At 38.7% G+C, this 18,620-nt stretch overlaps 1 protein-coding gene across 1 annotated transcript in view; it reads left to right on the plus strand.

Annotated features, from left to right (window-relative positions):
- The window catches only part of LOC140236681 (inactive tyrosine-protein kinase 7-like), a 95,789-nt gene that overhangs the window by 4,255 nt on the left and 72,914 nt on the right, over positions 1-18,620 (plus strand). Inside the window, exon 2 of the mRNA XM_072316604.1 lies at positions 1,822-2,118. Coding sequence (XP_072172705.1) covers positions 1,822-2,118 — 297 coding nt within the window. The remainder of the gene's footprint in view (positions 1-1,821; positions 2,119-18,620) is intronic.

The following is an 18,620-nucleotide window of genomic DNA, read 5'->3' on the forward strand; positions in this document are numbered from 1 at the left end:
AGATTACCAAAGACTGACTATTTGAGACAAGCACTTTCTACATGTCTTTCCCATCTGTCTATGACATTAGCATAATCTATCAGACAGAAACATTGCCATTAGGTAGTCTAAAGAAAAAATGGATGATGGATCTTTGAAAATGCACACAGTTATACTTGTAAAGACTTCTTCCTTTTGTATCACTCTTGAATTACTCAGTGACCGCAACATGCTGCAAGTCAATTGGGATAAATCTATCTACTTACACAAATCCTGTCATGTTGAGCCACATCTACCCCACTGCTCCGGTGGAGAAGGAAATGGCATCTTTCTTAGAAATGAATGCTGTGAGATAATCAGGTTTGAAGACCAGCCGGTGCTTGATATGAGTCATGCGCATTCCTTCTGCGCTTAGACAAGCATGGAAGCCGACACGCATCTAGATCTACCATACATTTGTGTGGTGTGCCAGTACAGGTGTACCACAGGGAGACAACCTCTATTGTGATCTATGCCGCTTCCCCTGAACAATGCAGATGACTCAGACATTCATTACATGTAGATACCACGAGATGGAGATGCTATCCTCAACTGTACATAGCCTGCCATTCAAAATCATATCTTGTGATGAAAGTAAAGTATGTTCATGTATGAGGTCATTAATAAATTGTATACTCTCAAAACTCGTGAGAGCTATTAAAAGTAAAATATTCAGAAGATATATCGATCATGAAACACAAAGGAAACTTGTTTATTTCATGAGGAATGGAACAAAGACGGTCTGTAATTTTATATACAGTGCGCACTTGGTTGTTGTGAAAACTATGCCTTTGCTAAAAGCGATATCACACCTTGATTTGACAACAGTCGATGATGCTGTGGATTTGTCTCCAGAAATACCTTTACTCCAAATTGTGAAGGAATAGCTTTGATGTTTAGTAGCAAACTGCAGATTCACACCACAGTAACTGTGCTTATCACATCAAGGTGTATTTAGTTGCTATTTAGCATGGTGGTCATTGTCAAGATTGCAATAAAGTGTGTTCCAAAATTGCCCTTCAGACTTCAGAGACCATTATCAAACTCTTTGCAGGGAAGTGTGAATAGTTTGGCTTTGTTTGGCATGGTCAGCTCAGTTTGTGCAAAGCTCCCAGACAAGAAGACAAAGGAATTAGCATAGCAAGCGGCCTCTCCTCTCTGTGTTTGTACACTCTCCAGCCAGCCTAGCGGTCACTTCACAGGAATGAGTGGTCAGTGCCACTCGAGCTGTAGAATTTATGCAGTGGACTGACCATCTTATGTCAATATTTCAGTACTTGTAGCCCAGAGCATTCATCTTCCTGTTCTTGATTGTTTTATCAGATGCACTCGGCATAATAGGTGTTCACAAAATCCCACAGTTTATCATATTCCCAATATTTTACAAGCCAGGTCAGCCATTTGCACTGATGAGATTGCTCACACATATCCAGTCATTATTTTCCTCACTCCACATGATAGAATTTCTCGTATTGCACACAAACGTTTGCAACATATTGTGAGCTGTCATTTGGTGAGCTATCATTTGGTGACCAGCTCAGCTGGAGAAGGGAAATCTTATTTGTCTACTCTTGAATGATGAACAAGAAAAAATCATAAGAATCATGAACATTGCAATGTTCTCCAGTAAGAATGAAGAGAAGCACAGTCATTGTACCATTATTTTTCTTCATCTTTTAGCACAGAACTTCTCTATATGTTACAAAATCAACATGACTTTTTTAAAAACTAATGATCACATGCTTTATCTGTTCTCTTTGTCATAATATGCCTGTCATAACCTCATTTTCTTTTCTTCCACAGCTGTCAGTATATGTCAGCCAACATTGGCTCTCCAGTTTACCCAGCAGCCCGAGAGTCTCACAGTGAATGAAGGAATGAACATTGTGCTGACCTGTGGTACAGACGAGACAGTAGGTGTGACATACACATGGTTATTAGATGGAAACACTTTACCGGCCGAGACCCGATTCTTTCCGGAAGGAGGCAACCTGAAAATCACTGGAGTACAGATGGAGGATGAAGGGGGCTACTCCTGCTCTGCAGCCACGCCTTCTGGGGATACTGCCACCAGCGAGACGGGGATGCTCATCGTTAATTGTAAGTTGATGTAGATTTTTGTGTGATCATGTGCGTGTCTAATTGTCATTATGTAAATTCTAATGTTAGACCCTCTTGTTTACAGGGATTTCTTCTTTCTGCAGGATTTTTGTTTTCCCTGGCACATTATAGGCCTACTGTCCAGGTACACGCCATATAATTGGCATGTGTACCGCACTTGATTATCTTTTTGTTGTTGTTTTATGCTTTTGTTACTGAGCTGTTGCTATGGTAATGGTAGTTCTTGTGTTCAAAGTGTGCTATACATTTGTTGAGACAGGGCTCAGCCCATTCCCCCCCCCCCCCCCCCAGAAATTAGCAGAGAAGAATCAAAGACAGACTTATCAAATCTATGTAGGGACACAGAATTTACAATCCACTCATTTTGAATGATACATTTCATATTTGTGGAGTGTTACAAAAGCATTGGTGGACCAAATAGGCCAGTTTGATGAAATCCCACTAGGCGATGTTTCATCTCACCATCCCTCTTGGGCAGAGCAGTTGGTTCACAGTGCCTCGTCAGTGTGAAGAAAAGAAGACTGAAGTAACATGGTAACCTGCGCACACAAGAATTTTGGACGGACGATGTGCGTTGCGTGAACTTCAAACTTTGAGAAATATCAAGTGAGCCAGCCATCCACGGGCATTGCCTGCAGTCTGCAAATAACCAAATATTGCAGAGGATGAAACGGAAAGATTTCCTCTAATTAAAATCAATACCAGTAGACTTTCTTCTGAATTATTCAGTGTCACTCGAGTCAATACCCATAGCCGGAGAGCCTGTCGATTAATTTGGAAACTGGATTGTGTTTTGGAAGATGAGACGAAGGATGCGTTCTTTGGTTAGCATGGGACTGGGAAGAAAAGACATTCAATGAGGCCTATCTTTCAAGCCGAAAAATATATTTCATTGCCTCTAGATTGTGCAAATAGCCAGCAGGGAGAACAGGCCCATGCTTTCTTAATCTATTGATTGCCCCATGTCTTAATACATTTTTGGGATGGGATGGAATTACAGGGCACCGAAGGGGGAGGGTCGCTTCTCTCTCGTCTCAGGTAGACCAGAATGAATTCATAACTTCCCCAAAATGACATCAGTGGCCGGAGGTACATGTTTACTCAGTGACTGCAGCATTTTCTCCTCTCCCCCTCCCCAAATATTACTACGGCACTTGCTAGCTGTCTCTGTCTTTGACAGCACTGAAAAAGCTCCCTCCCAAGCATGATTGAGGAATTGCTAGAGGAGCATGGTTGACCAAAATTGGCAATTTTTCTTATGGCATCGACTGCTCCAGAAACAGTTGTCTAGCCACATTGATTTATAATATGTTGCAGACATGTAAATTGAATACAATGTATTGAATTTTTCGAGCAGTTCTAGTTGTTGAGGGACCTGTTTAGTAAAGCTCAGTGTTAATCCAGGTGGATACATCCTCACTAATTATATACTACAAATGATATGAGAGAAAACCAGAATACAAGTTTAGAAATGATATGCCACTTTTAAAGATACCACTAACTGTTGACTCTAAGTCATAAATCATCCCAGAGGTGTATGGGAAGCACAAGCTCCATGTAGTTTGGGGAATAAACAAAATGGACTTTAACAAAAATGAATAGAAATAAAAATAAAGAATTTAATTAATCCCAAAGCTGGACAACATATTTTGTCAATTTTACAGCTCCATGTGATTGTGAAGCGAATTGGTAAACTTGCATTCACGCTTGAATGAAGAGGCAATCCTGCTACCCTGATGGGATGAATTGAAAGAAAATCAGAGCAGTGATGAGAGCAAGAATAATTGCAATGCAATATCATGCACAGCATTTATATGTTACTTAGTAACCCTAAACAGTATTTTATGGACTTATGAAGTATTTCCTTATCCTCGAATGATTTATAACTCTTCTCTGAAGGGAAAAATGGGTAAGACAAGAATGAAAAACAGGGTAAGTAATAATGAAGAGGGAAAACAGTGGGATATTCACAGGCAAACTTCTGCCATTGAACTGTTCAAAAGTTACCAGTGCTGTAATCGGGATTGGTAAAATTTAAACAATGTAACAATGAAATCAGATAGACCATGTACATATAAAAAACTAGCAGTGAAACACTATGATGATCAGTAACCATGCAGTACCAGCAACCTATATTTTTTCTTTAAGGGAAAACCTTCTATCAGTAAATAAAGAAACTAGCATGGTCCATTCATTAAGATAAAATGAAATACTCTGCGTGGATTTGTGAATGCCTTTGATTTTGAAGTACTTCCGAAGAAGACCGAAGTGCAGGATCAAAGGTCATGTTTGTTGGCACATACACAAAGCAAGAAGTGCAAACCGCCAGGTTGACTGAGCATTAGCTTGTGCTCCAGTTCTTGGCAGTGTGATGTACCTCGTCGTAATGTTCATGGAGCATTATAGTGCAAAATGTCTTAACCAACTTCAAGTCCCTCGTCTGGAATTCTCAAAGGAGATAACACTGCAAGAAGCCAGTGTATTTATCAACGCTGTGAAATTAAAGCAAGATGTTTAAACAGTGTAGAAAAATCATTCTAAAGTAATTTCAAAATTCATGATCATCCAATGCCATTTAATAGTATGATGTTCCATGGTACATGTACCTCTAAAGAGTCTTGTGGATTACAAATTCAGTTCCTTTCAATTCAGTTCCATTCAATAAATACCTTATGACTTTGATATCACTAATGCAAAGCTCCACATTTAATTTTTAATAATTACATGTAGTGTAATGTCACATTCTTCAAGAAAAGGGAAACTCTTTTTGTTCAAGTCAAAGAAAAGTAATATTTTGGTTATAATAGACTTGAGAAAACATAGAGAGGGTGCATGACAGAGATATCATTGTTTTATAACAAGGGTCCCTGTCGGTCCCTGTCAAATTTTACTTTTACTTTTGTTCTGATCTCTCACCAATTTTGGTAAATTTTTACTTAAAATGCCTTTCTCTCTGAGAACAAGAAACTCTTCTAAGAACTTATTGAATGTGGAATAAGTCTAGCAGGTACAACGTATACTTGTTGATACATGTATATTTTGTCTTTTGGTGGACCTGCAACTTTCTTTCATTTTGTCTTTTGTGGGTATCATTTTTTCAAGATTTGCATAGCTATTGATTAGTTGTAATGACCACCAAAAAAAAAAAAAAAGACAAAAATCCATGAAAGGCCTCCAAATTGAGGCAGTAGGCCTACATGTAAATTTGTTCACTCCCAACAACAACAATATTAACAAAGTGACTCAAAACACATCATGACACCAGCCTTCTTGGACATGGAAGAAAAGAAACACTTACATGTAACTTCAAATAATGAATGCTGTTAGACAGGAGCTGGATTTATTAAGTGTCCAGTTAGTAGCTCCATGGTCCAATCAATACTGCTGATATGGTACAGTAGTACAGTTAACGTTTGTTTTTCATGCTGCTTTCTCCATTTCAAGTCGTACTACTTACATCTTGTGTTAGCAATTGATTTTTGTGAAATGTATATTTGTGCCTGTCATGGTGCCTTTGTCTCTTGGTGATGCCGTTGAAAAGGGGGCAATTCATGCACACCATCTCCATTGGTGATAAACTGGATAGGAATTAGCTGGGTCGAGGAATGTATGTTTGTAACCATCCCTGTCTCCTTGTCAGCATCTCACAAGCCAGCAACTATTTATCATTCTAATGTTTGTGGTCCCAGAGGGTCACAACTGTCACAGCTCACAAATCAAATGGCCTGGCCTAAAACCCATTTGGAAGACATGATCTGATTTAAGATGTCACTTGCCTTTCTCCATTTTAGGAAAAAGAAGGGGGGGGGGGTAGGTTGAAGGAGGGGAGCAAGTAAGGAGAGAATGTGGAGTACAAGGTACTGAAAATTTTGACCTTTAGTGATCTCTCTCATCTGCTCCATTCCTCATGAAGATATGATATTCCAGTTGCTTGAGTTTTGCTCTGAAAATATGTGTTGGTTGCTAAAAATATGCCTCTACATTTATGGAATGTTGTGGAGTTTGCCGTAAAAAGTGAGAATGTTCACTTTGTCCCTTCACTTGTCCATTCAGTTCATGACTCAGTAGAGAGGTGTTACCTGAGATTGACTTCCATTGTGTGACTATGCCATTGTAAGTCACACAGTCACGTCTTTGATTCCATTTATTACAGTGTAAATTAACCCATTGAGGACAAGTCCCGAGTACATTCTCTGGCAAGTGTCTTTGGGAAATGCATGTTGTAGCAAAATCAGCCCATCCTTAATGGGTTTTTAAGCATCAGTAGTTGGATGAGAGGGATGGTGATTTTTGATGATTCTTTGTAGCTGTTTCTGAAGTTCAGCCATAAGTCTCTTGGGTCTTTCCATTACTTCAGAAGAAATCTGAGCCACAGTGATAATTACATCGTCTCTGCACATTCATTCTTCCAGCTCTCTGCCTCCTTGCGTTCTGAGAAATTTGGCCTTCCAACTCAGTGGGGTTGGACATTAACCACTTGGTATTTGTCCCACATAATTTTGGCAAGGACTGTTGAGAACTTCCATGTATAGGCCTAATGAATTGTGAGCCCAACTGTCACAACCTTGAAAGCTAATCGGTAACTCCCATCTTTGCATTCACTGTGCCAGTGAGACTTTTACCACCCTTTGTTCACTTGACAAGGCATTGTGATTGTCTTCAGTATCTAAGGATGCTGTACCGACAGAGAAGCCTTACAGCGCTGCTGAGAGGCTTAGTAGGACAGGAGGATGCATCGTTACAGTGTTTGAAGGAGATAGTTGATAGCATGTGTAGTAATCTTGGTGAAGATGATGCCTCCATTTTTTGGGGGGATTGGTCAGTCTGGATGAAGGCTAACAGTAGAAGTGATCATCTGATGCCCTGTGCTAGACCTTGGCATGAAGACACATAAACAAGCGTCCATAACAGACAAGGGGAGGAGGCAGTTGGGGGCGGAGAAGTATCTTGTCAGGTTGGAATGGATAATGGATGACCCTGTGCCAACCTCCTGTTTATAGCTGTAAGCTCCTCCAGGAGAGTGAGATTTCACATTTTCTTCTTGACCAGCTCCAAAGGGGGGGGGGGGGGGGGGGGGGTGATGCTCACTATCAGAGCTGGGGTCAATTTCATATTTGTTAGTGACAGATACATTCTTCCATTCTTTCCCCAAATTGTCTTTGTGTATTCACAACCAAGGTTGCTTTATGGGAAGGTGCCTCTGTGATACATGTAGGCCTATGTTAAAACAAAATGGTAGGTTTATGCTGAATCTTCAGTGGCAACATCTGAAAAAAAAAAACAGAGAAAAAAAAACCAACAAAATGGCTTGTAAAATCTTACAAAAAGGCATTCTGTTTATTTAATGAACACTGGTTTTCTTTGTTTTTGTTGTAGTAGTAGATCAAAGCTGATGTATGATAGAAAAGGAAAGCACATAGTAAGGTTTTAGGTCTGTTTATCTTTGGGAGCAGTGATTTAAAAAAAAGATGTTAAAGATACAGTCTAATCACATTTGATGCAAATGTGTAGGTCTGGTTTAGTCTGGAAACATTTTTATCATAACTATTGTTCACATTTTGTGTATTTAACAACTCTTAACATCGATTATACAGATTAAAATGTTTACAGTGGTTGTTTCTATCTCTAACTCACAATTTAGAAGTATTCTAAAGCACTAAAGCTGTGTTTTTGTTTCATCTGCAAATGGTAAATTATAAATGCCTTTTAGTCAAGTACATTGTAGATGCCTTTCAGAAGGAAATCCTTGTTTGAATTCACATCCCCTTACACCCAGGGAGACGCAGGAGCCATGCTGTTGGTGCGAGCGGTTTGATTAACTGTCGTCATACCCCCACACATGCCGATTAGCGAGCCGCTTTTCATTTCAATTATCATTCCGGCGCGGTGAATTGTTTCGCAGATGAAGTAGGGGATTGTGCATGACAGCTCTTCTCAGATTCAGACACAAGCCACAAGGAAGGCTAGTGTTGCCACTATTATAGAAACCATGGTTGCAAATCCCCATGAGCAGTAAATCTAATGCCCAAGATGCTATGTGAGCATGCTGTGGGAGATGGTGTGGTTCTACTAGGCATCTGCAGTGTTCTTGCATTTGTGAGACAATGAAAACAGTAGATTTGATGCCGAAATTTGCACAAACTGCAAGATGTTATTAACAATTGCCAGGTGACCCTCATTGTATTTTACACCTTACAGGTTCAACTTATTTACTTTCATGGTGCTACTCAAAGACAATGTTTAATGAAGTTTTCATGAGTGGTACCATAGTCAATCCCCCCCCCCCATTAAAAAGAAACAAAAGAGAGAAAAAAAAATCTTATTACTGGAGCTGGACTGGAGATGTAGACTACATGAGCTACAAGGAGCTCTCACCTTTTTTTTTCCCACACAGACATTGGTCTGTTCTTGTTAGGGAGCTATCAATCAACAGAGCATGTCAGTTTGTGAAATAATTTCCATTAATGTCTGTCTCTCAGGTGGAGAAGGTGGTTTGACATATGAATGAAAGGCAAGGTACTGGTCAAGTGGTAGAAAAGAGATTGTACATTGTACCCTACTGCACAATGCAAAATCATTCTAGTTAGGATGAGATGGGGTAAGGATGCATGATATCAGGAAGAAAAGTGGGATGTGTATTGTAAAACCAGAAATATTCTCATGCATTTCAATTTTGAGAATTTTGTGAAAGCCAAGATTCACAAAATTAAAATGCACCCAAAAGTTCTTGTCTGCACTATGCATTGAATGCCAGTGGCAATTCATGAAAATTTCACACCACAAAAATACCTTCTTTTCAGAATGTCATCCATTTTACTGTGCTGCGCAGTTTTTGTTTTGGATGGTTTGGTTTACCAAATTACTGTTCGTATTAAAGTCATACAAATGTGTGTGTGTGATTGATTCTGGTGTGAATTAAGCAAATTAAATAAACAGGCGAGGAAAGAAGCTGCTTGTAGAAGGTGTTCTCAATTCTGCACCTGCCAAATTCTTTGCTTGGTTTGAAGTGAATTACAGCAAAATCAAATTGACACATGATTGATTATCAGCCTCAGAATGGCACACATCCACATACAAATGTAGTGTACTTTATACCAGGAGCTATTCTCACTACAGACTAGTCATCATAGCATTTGTTTCTTCTATTTATTTAACACAAACCCAGTATTTTTTTTAGGCTTTATTCTTGCAGTTGTTACAGATGAGGAAACAAGAATTCATCACTTATGACTTTCCGAGTCCATTTTGTTTTACAGTTACAGATTTTTAATTCATTTCATTTTTTCCCCTGATATCATAAGTATGACAGCAGGGCTATGATCATAGCTTGGGGATATTTGTTGTGATTCTATTGCCATGGCAACCAACGTGTGGTGAAAGCCATGCACCATCCTATCTCTGCAGCATCTTCAAGTGGGGCATGAAATGTGGACTGACAGTCATTTGGGCATCACGGCTCATTAACCCTTTTACTGCAGTAGACTCCAGCGAGACAAGGTGCCATTACTTTGGGATTCAACAGGCGAGAGATCTACCAATTCTCCCCCAGGAGTGATCCCAATGACTATTAAGGCCTTTGCTAATCTCATCAAGCTATGGTAGGCTGACTTTGTATTTGACAGGTTTTTTCTCTTTTTTTTTCTGTTGTTTACTCAGATTTATGTGCACTTTCTTTATAAGAGCCAGAATCAACAGTTAATGAAGAGTGGCATGATCCGATGCACAGTGAAGCCAGAGTAACACATTAATACTTTATCCCCCATCCTTTCATCAGCTCAAAATCAATTTAGCTACTGTATAAATGCTTGTAAATGGTGGAGATATTTAATACATTATAAAGATGATAGTACAGGTACTTGTCTAGCGACACAATTAATCATGGCATAATTGTTAAAAATCAAGTGTGAGTGCTTCATACTAGATTCTGATTGGTTGGAAGTCTATTCATATTTAATAGATTGTCACTTTTGATTTAAAGTTATGATGTTATGTTGAACAGGGTATGTTTTCTTTGATAGAATTAGGATTATTAGAATGATGTGGCACAGCGATAGATTTTTTTTTTTTTTGGTATGCCCATGTGGTGGCAGAAGTACAAGCCAATATTGATGCTTTACATGAAGTTACTATATTTGCAGAAAACTTTTGAAAACTTATGAAGCTTTATTTCAACCGATTGTTACAGAATGTGGTTCAAGTACCTTGAATATATGTACTTATCATCAGACGGGTAGAATATCCTGTCTTTAGGTTAGTCACTGCTTCTTAAAATAGTGATGAAGGAGGAAAGAAGATTTGGATAGAATAACCAATCTTCAAAGGAACTAATGTGTCTGCCCCACACAACAAGCCAGCCATAGGAACAGCAGTAGATAGATTGTTTCCAGTTTTCACAAATGCAAGCTGTTTCAAAGTCTAGAGTTATGGTATTTGATTATTTTGTCTCATTTTGATTTTTTTAAAGTCAAATTTATAGTTAATTTTGCTGGAATTTTTTCTTTTAATAATGATTAAAAATACATAAAAAAAAAACATCATGCACCGTGCTTCTCATTATTTGATGGTAGTTCAGAAAAGGCATTTATAGAAATAAAACATGGTCAACAACAGCTGCTTCTGCCTTTTGGGATCCCTTTGTTGTAGAATGTTATTGGTATTTTTGTCGTAAGAGTTATAGTGCATTTTTCCTGCAGTGCATCTCATGATTGTGATCTTTACAAGTTGATTTCTTCTGCGCTCAATCTTTTTTGCATCAATAAAAATGTTGGTGTTTCTTCTCACTTCATTCAACTAGTTATTGTGATGAATTGTGGCGCCTCAATTCTGCATGCATCTGTAATGCATACCACATGATGATTGATCCTGTAATCACTATGATGGTGTCAGGTTGACATCTTCCATGCATACATAAAATTTGTTTTGATTATGATACGAAGCCTGGTATTTATAGTCTTTTAGGGCATTTTTATATTCATGATCTCAATGTATCATCCTTCTTTTTTTTTCTACTTTATGAATTGTCATCTTTGTAACAATCTCGGTCAAAGACTGCTACTTGGTGCCCCCTCCCAAAATCGAACCTGTACAATGTATCAGACTGTGATATATGAAAAAGCAAATGAGCATAGTTACATTTGACTGTGTAGTGGCGATTGGAGCATTTTCGTGCAATCTGCACAATGTACTGTTTCACAGAGGTTTTTTTTTTTTGGGGGGGGGGGGAGGTTTGAGTGATTGAAATTCATCTGGTTGAAACTCCTCTGGTGGGGATGTTAGCACAAAGAAAAATCATTGATTTATACATTATTTCTGCCAAGTTGATATTTGTGCAGATTTTGTTGTGCTGCATACTGGCTAAAATCATCCCAGACAAAGGATCATGCCTAACATGTGTTGGCAGACTTTGATGGGTGTCGGCTGTGGTGTCAGTTAAGTTCACCGATCATGTTCGGCCCTCCGCGGTCCCACATGGTTTCCCCATCCCAAACATTCCCCCCTTTGCACAAACAGGAGATTTCTCTTCCCTGGGTCGGTCACGACTGGGTCTCTCCTCCGGTTCGCGCAGACAGATCCGATTAGGGAGTTTGAAATTTGTTCCCTTTGTCAAGACGTATGTAATTCCCAGCCCCTTCCATCAAGTCCTAATGTAACGTTCACTCCCACTTCTCACTGCTTAATTTGCAGGGGTTTTTATGGGGGCAAGCAAACGAACGAGCATCTGCTTGTTGGAAAAGAAATCTTCATCCAGCAGTCCCACATTGAATAGCATGTGCATGCATGGTCTCATTTTGCTGTGTTCCAAGACTTGATTCCAGGATGTCGCCCATATTGCAACCCTCAGCTCATCCTGGGACAAAATCAGTTACATGATATTGACTGAAATTATATTCCCATGTACTGTAGAGCAAATTTTTGAGATAAGTGGATTGAAATTTTTTCTCTATACATGTACAATGTATATTGATGAGATGGTGTAGTTTTGGTTGAGACGGTGGATTCAGATTCTAATTACAAGATAATTAGATACCACTTCAATGAAATATTAAAGGGCATACAATTCTGAGAGGAACTAAAAGTTCACTTGATGAAAATCAGTTATGAAATGGTTGAGATATCCAAAAACGAAGTGAAATAAAGTTTTTCTAATAAAAGATGGGACCCACCCTTTATTAGGACCTCTTTGGTTTTTAAATATCTCAGCCATTTCAAAACCAGTTTTCATCAAATAAACTTTTAATTCCTCTTAGAATTGCATGCTCCTTTAAATGGTTTCCAATTATCTCGCAAAATCCCCATCTCAACCAAAACTATGCCATCCCTTTAAATGAATTGGATGCACTCCATGGCTCTGTGTGCTACATCGTAGCCTACATTTTTGTGATATTGACCACATCAAATGATATGTAGACGTTCTTTGGATATACGCATTGAATTGCTGAACATTATGTGAATGGCATTTTTTTATGTGTCTCTCAATAATAATATGAAGTTTTATTAATTGTAGGGCAACTGAAAGTGCAAAGCCAAGCAGTCAGTTTCTGAGGAAGAATGAAATGATATTATTTGTGATATGAAGGGAAGATAGCTTTCAAAAGTATGCCAGGTCTTGATTGATAGAAGAAGCATGTGCTGCGTTAAATCACTCCGTCATAGCCGAGGGATTTCCTCATCCGAGCCGCCTTCAGCCTGCGCATTCCAAGAGCTTCCCCGGTAGATGTCTGTTCCTCTCCAAGATGGTCGGTCGGCTCACCTATCCTGTATGCTTGAGCATCCCCGTTTTCAAATCGCTGAAGAAAAAAACTTTTTAAGATAAGGATCTCTAGAGGAGAGATCGGATGGTCGTGGGCCAGGCTGTTTGTTTATAGCATTCTCAATGCTAACTGGCAAATGAGATGCATGTTGGAAATTTGTGCATGTTTATGTATACTCTGGTTTGTAGCATCACAGCAATGTTGGATTGCCCCTAAAAATTACAAATATTGAGTGTGACTAAAAAATATATATCTTGAAGAAATAAGTCGTCACAATGTAAAATTATGTTGGGTGTGTTTGTACAGATGTGATTACAGCCGATTGCTTCATTCTCTTTTAATAAGATACATACAAGGGTACATGTACTGTTAGTGTTACCATGGACCTACTTGTAGGTCCATGGTGTTAATACAACCAAATGTGAATACTATAGTATTTCATTTTTACATAGATCTCTCAAAGAGAGTCCACACAATACACAAATGATGAGGCCTACTCATTCTTTTACACATTTTCCCCTTGTTTTAATCTTTGATGGAACATCTGAAATGCATGAGGCTTTTCAATTTGTCAGGATTCATAAAGGTATTCCATTGCGATTGGAGCAATTTGATGCTGATAGTCCCATGATCTGTTTGATGATATGAGGTATTTGCCTTCAAGACTGTGCAGTATATTTACCTGGGGAAATGCCACCAGGGAAGCAACTGAAGAATTGAATATCTCCTAAATGGAGAAGAAGAAAGTCATGACCTTTACTCTGTGTCTGCCCACTGAGGAGAACTCTCCGTTCAAGTGTAATATCCTGTTGCACTAAACTTCACCATTCAAGGCAAATATGATTTGGGCCCCCACGGGAGCAATAACACTCACCACGTTGCTATAAATCACACACCTAGGTGCATTTTATTGCTCTCTCTCTCACTCTCTCTCACTCTCTGTTCTTCCCCTCCCCCACTCCCCCCCCCCCCCAAACATAAAATATGTCGCTTGACAGGAACATTGTACTCTTGAAAGGCACATGGAAGCCTAGGGTGGTGGACTTCACACAGCTTCATTCATCCCTTCTTCTTAATGTGCATATAATGCCATTTGACCTCCGATGACTTGGTTCCTATTGTTTGTATCCCAAGAGATGAGCAAGCCCCCCCCCCCCCCCTTCACCATAGAGGTTATTCAGAATACATGCTGGGTTTTGATTTGAGACTATTAAAGTGATTATATAGTAAATAGAGTGCACACACACACAAATAAAAATAGTATTCAAATGAAACTAGAATAAAGAAATACACCAGATTGATTTACTGAGAGATAAGAATATCTCCATCTGTCTTTGTTCAAATGTTAAAGGGACTGTACAGTACTGGTTGAGGTGGGGATTCATATTAAAGGGACTGTACAGTACTGGTTGAGGTGGGGATTCATATTTTGAACATTCCTAAGTAAGATAATGAGAAACCTCTTATGAAATATTATGAAAGAGCATGTAATTTTAAGAAGGATTCAATGTTTACTTGATGAAAATTGGTTTTCAAATGGCTGAGATATCCAAAAAAGTGATAATAATAAAAGGCGACAGGCCACGCCGTTTATTAGGATCTCTTTGTTTCACCTTGTTTCACCTTGTTTTTGGATATATCTCAGCCATTTCAAAACTGATTTTCATCGAATAAACTTTTGATACCCCTTAAATTGCATGCACATTGACATCTCATAGAATGGTTTATGAATATCTCTCAAAACGTTAAATGCTAAATTCTCACCTCGACCAGAACTGTACACACCCTTTAAGTATTCAGTTGTCCTGCAATACATTTTGAAGCATCTTCATGTTCCCAAGACCTAGTCAATTTCAAAACTTGGTGTGGAATGTTCATCACAATCCAGGGCCCTTTTGCGTAAAAGTTGAGATCAGACATAAATCAGAAAATCAAATGCAAGTCTCTGAATACTCAACTTTGATTGATATACCTGACTTATGTTAGATTTGCTTGTATTTTTATGTAGTAGAGCCCAGGATTTTTTTAAATATATCATAGTAGACAAGGTAAATAAGAAACGTCGTGAAGTATGTTTCTGCATGTCCTATGTCACAACAATATAGTGTATCATGAAATTATTTACATCTGTCTTTAGCAATAAAGCGTCCTTATTCTATACATGGAGCTTTGTAGCTCCATGTTCTGTAGACAAGGCATCTTGCTTAATACTGAATAGACAAAAAAAGCATCATTAATATTTACAGTTGAATATAGCCATGCCTTGCAACATGAGACAAACCTCATCTTGAAAGCAGTGGCCCTCAATGGAAGATAGATTAAAAGCGATTGACAAGTACAACTGCAAGTGAACAAAGGAGCAGTACCATTTCAGCTATTTTTAGTTTATGACAATATTTATGAAGTTCAAGGTCTCAGTGTCATAATGTTATTGTTTGTGTGACAAATAATACCCTTTTAGTATCATAAGTCTTAACTAGAAGACAACTGTCATATTTAAAGGCAATACAGAGAAATTTTAGCAATGCTTTAGTAACTGCATTTCTAGGTTTTAGGTCCTATACCCAAACTGAAGTTAATTAAGCTTGGAGTTAATATACTAAATGCCAGGAGGCACAAATGTTCAAAGGCTCATGCTTTAAAAGAGAAATTCTTTAGCATTTCGCTTGAAATACAAAAATACAAAAAAAAAAATGAATACAAAAATAAAAGGGTGCAAATCTTTTTTTTTCTGTGTAATATGTAATGATATTCTATCTCTTTAATACACATGTGTAACATTCACTTTACCTGAGTAAGAGTAGAAAAAAAAAATACTCACAAACATTTACATTTCTACAATAATTCATTCTGTGTTGAGAACTGTGAACTTGTTGCATTCTTGTTTTACAGCTGAGTAGGTCTGTACAAAGCACAGGTAACATGAGTTATAAGGTCATTGAACTCAGTGACCTTCACATGTAGAAATCATCCTTTGGTGTTGATATATATTTTTTTTTGACACTGCTTTTCTTATTCATTCTGTTTTGTTTTACTTTTTTTTTGTCATTAAAGACTGTTCCATTATACTGCTCAAGGTTTAGCAACCTTACATGAGCTATAACTGTGATGTCAAGAAAACAAAATTGTATTGATTTACCCGTTGGAAGCAAAGATCAGATTTTTATGGAGGAATTGTTTGCCTCTGTGCAACATTTTCGACTCTATGCATCCCAGGCGTGATGTAAATAGAAGCAAAGATCAGTATTTTTATGGTCAGGTACAGGGGTCATTGCTTGTGGCCTTTGGAACATTTTTTTTCCAACCTTTTTTCCCTCGTGGTTCAACCATCCGTGAGGTGAAGCTGGAATGTCCTGCCTCATCCTGGAGCTTACAGCTAGATTTAGTCGCAGTCAGTGAGAGTTGTGCTCGTCACCCCAATGCGCCGGGCTCTTTGAAATCCACTGCGCTTCTCTCTCGAGCCTGTGATTTTGTTATCAAGTTTACGCGAACGAGGCATACCAGTGTCCCGCTGTGCGATTACTTCCATTTGTCACGATAGGGTAGAGCACCAGTCTGAAATTCTTCAAGTTTATCCAGTATGCCGTTTGTTCCCTTGCCCCCCCCCCCTTTTTTTTTAATCACTAGGGTCAGACTTGTGGTTTTTGCACCTGTGCTAGGGAGAAACTTGACAGTAACAGGCTCTATTTGGTTGCATTGGTTTAAAAACAACCAACAACACACCAACAACCCAGAATAAATATGCATAGGGGTTAGTTTGAGTTTCAGACTACTGGGTACTCTCAGTGATGCTTCCCTCAGGAAAGATGAATAAACAGATACAGTGTTTGAGCTCTACGTAAATTGTGCTTTGATACGTAGTGTGTGAATATCTCAATGTCTGGATGATTCTCTGCACATTCTGGAACAGGTCAAGAGAATGGGCCTATAGGGCCAGTGATGGAATGGGGCCAGTGATGGAAAAGGGCTAGTGATGGAATAAGGGCTAGTGATGTGATTATGGCCTGTAAAGTATAAATTTTCACCCCAAATACCACAGCATTTTTTGATGTAATTTGAGTTGTATTCAATGTCTTTGCTTTCACAAAATACTGTTTGATAAATCGTGGTATTTTGCCATAAATGAAAATGCACAGGTACCTACCTTCACGAATGCAATGAAGTAATGTCATGTGTCCTGGCACTGATGTGTGTTATCGACAGAGCAAGTATCGATTCCGCAGCCTGGGATATTCATGGCAGTGGTGACATATTCCCCCAGCTGCGTGGTGGATGGAAAATATTCTCATGGATGGATTTTTTTCTTTTAATATTCATACATGTAGAGCAGCTTCCTTTCATGAAGCATTCCTTTTTGGGCACATCTTGTACTGAAGTAGCATCATGGGTTAGTTTAACTTTTGGGCTCCAAGATGAATTCCCTACAGGACATTTTCTTCTTTTTTGTTGTTGACAGATTCGCTATATTTGAATATCATGTAAATGTATAAAATTTACTCACTTTCTCACTCTCTCTGTCTCCTTTGATGCATTCCAGTTTTGAGAAGCTCTGCAGATTCTCTTGTTTGTAATGTGATCTTGTGGTATTTTGCTCTTTTGAAGGAGGAAGAATTTCTTTGACCACAGGGGTGTCACGTAATAATAAAGGAAAGACAAAGCAATACAGAAATTTTAGCGAAATCAGACTGATCAAAAAAATAATAAGTTCTAACACCTTCAGTGACAGTAATAAAAGTCTGCCTGGGTTTTATTTGGGCTTCAACTCATTAGAGCAATGCCTGGAAAGGCTAAGGAGATGTATAAATAGAAGTATACTGGTTTAGCCTGATTTGATTTTATTTGACCTCGTAAAAGGGTTAGAGGCAGGTGCCTTGACAAAGGCATTTGTACTTCTCCTTGGCTAGAATGGGTCACTTCTCCTCTCTATCCAGACGGACCCTGTTCGACAGAGTTCAGACGTGTCGGGTTTCTAGCAGCCAGAAAGCATCTTTTGTGACCTTCCTCTCCACATCAAGATGGAGTGATACTGCTGAGAATGATGGAGCATCTGACTAGGTCAATAAAAGTGCAGCAAAAATATTTTAAAGATTCCTTTGATATTCCACTTATAGGGGAAGAATGTACATGTACATGTACAATCTGTAAGGATGAAACCTTTGGAAAATATATGGGTGTTTTGATTTCTCTACATGCATTCTTTTTTCTTTTGCAGACCCCCCTCCCCCCCCCCCCCAAAAAAAAAGGGGGGAGGGGTATCTTTGGACCCCCAAAAGTGGTTTGTGTGTGTGTGTGTGTGTGTGTGCATGTGCATGTGCATGTGCGTGTGTGTAGCCCCGAGCCCCCACTTTCCACAATTTACATTGATTCTACAGATTTGCCAAGTTTGTGTTTATAGGCATGCATCTAAAATGGAAACATGGAATATTTTTGTTTGCAATGCAAGTGGTCGATCTTCACTACAAAAATGTGTGATCATGTACATGTCTGGTACTGATAGGCCTTGAAGATGTATTGAAAATATCCTTAGAGCCAATGTTAGTCTTGTGTGTCAGGAAAACCAGAATAGGAAAGTCTGGAGCAGCCCAAATTTGTGTTCTCTATTAAAGGTGTGTCTTTAAAGGTGTTATGATTTATGTTACCTGGAGACATTATGTTAAGTCAAACAAGATTTTGCACTGTGGTGTTGATAGCAACATTGCACTTTCATCTTGCAATTGTCATAGAGTCTGC

This window comes from Diadema setosum, chromosome 1 (genome assembly GCF_964275005.1).
Source record: "Diadema setosum chromosome 1, eeDiaSeto1, whole genome shotgun sequence".
Lineage (NCBI taxonomy): Eukaryota > Metazoa > Echinodermata > Echinoidea > Diadematoida > Diadematidae > Diadema > Diadema setosum.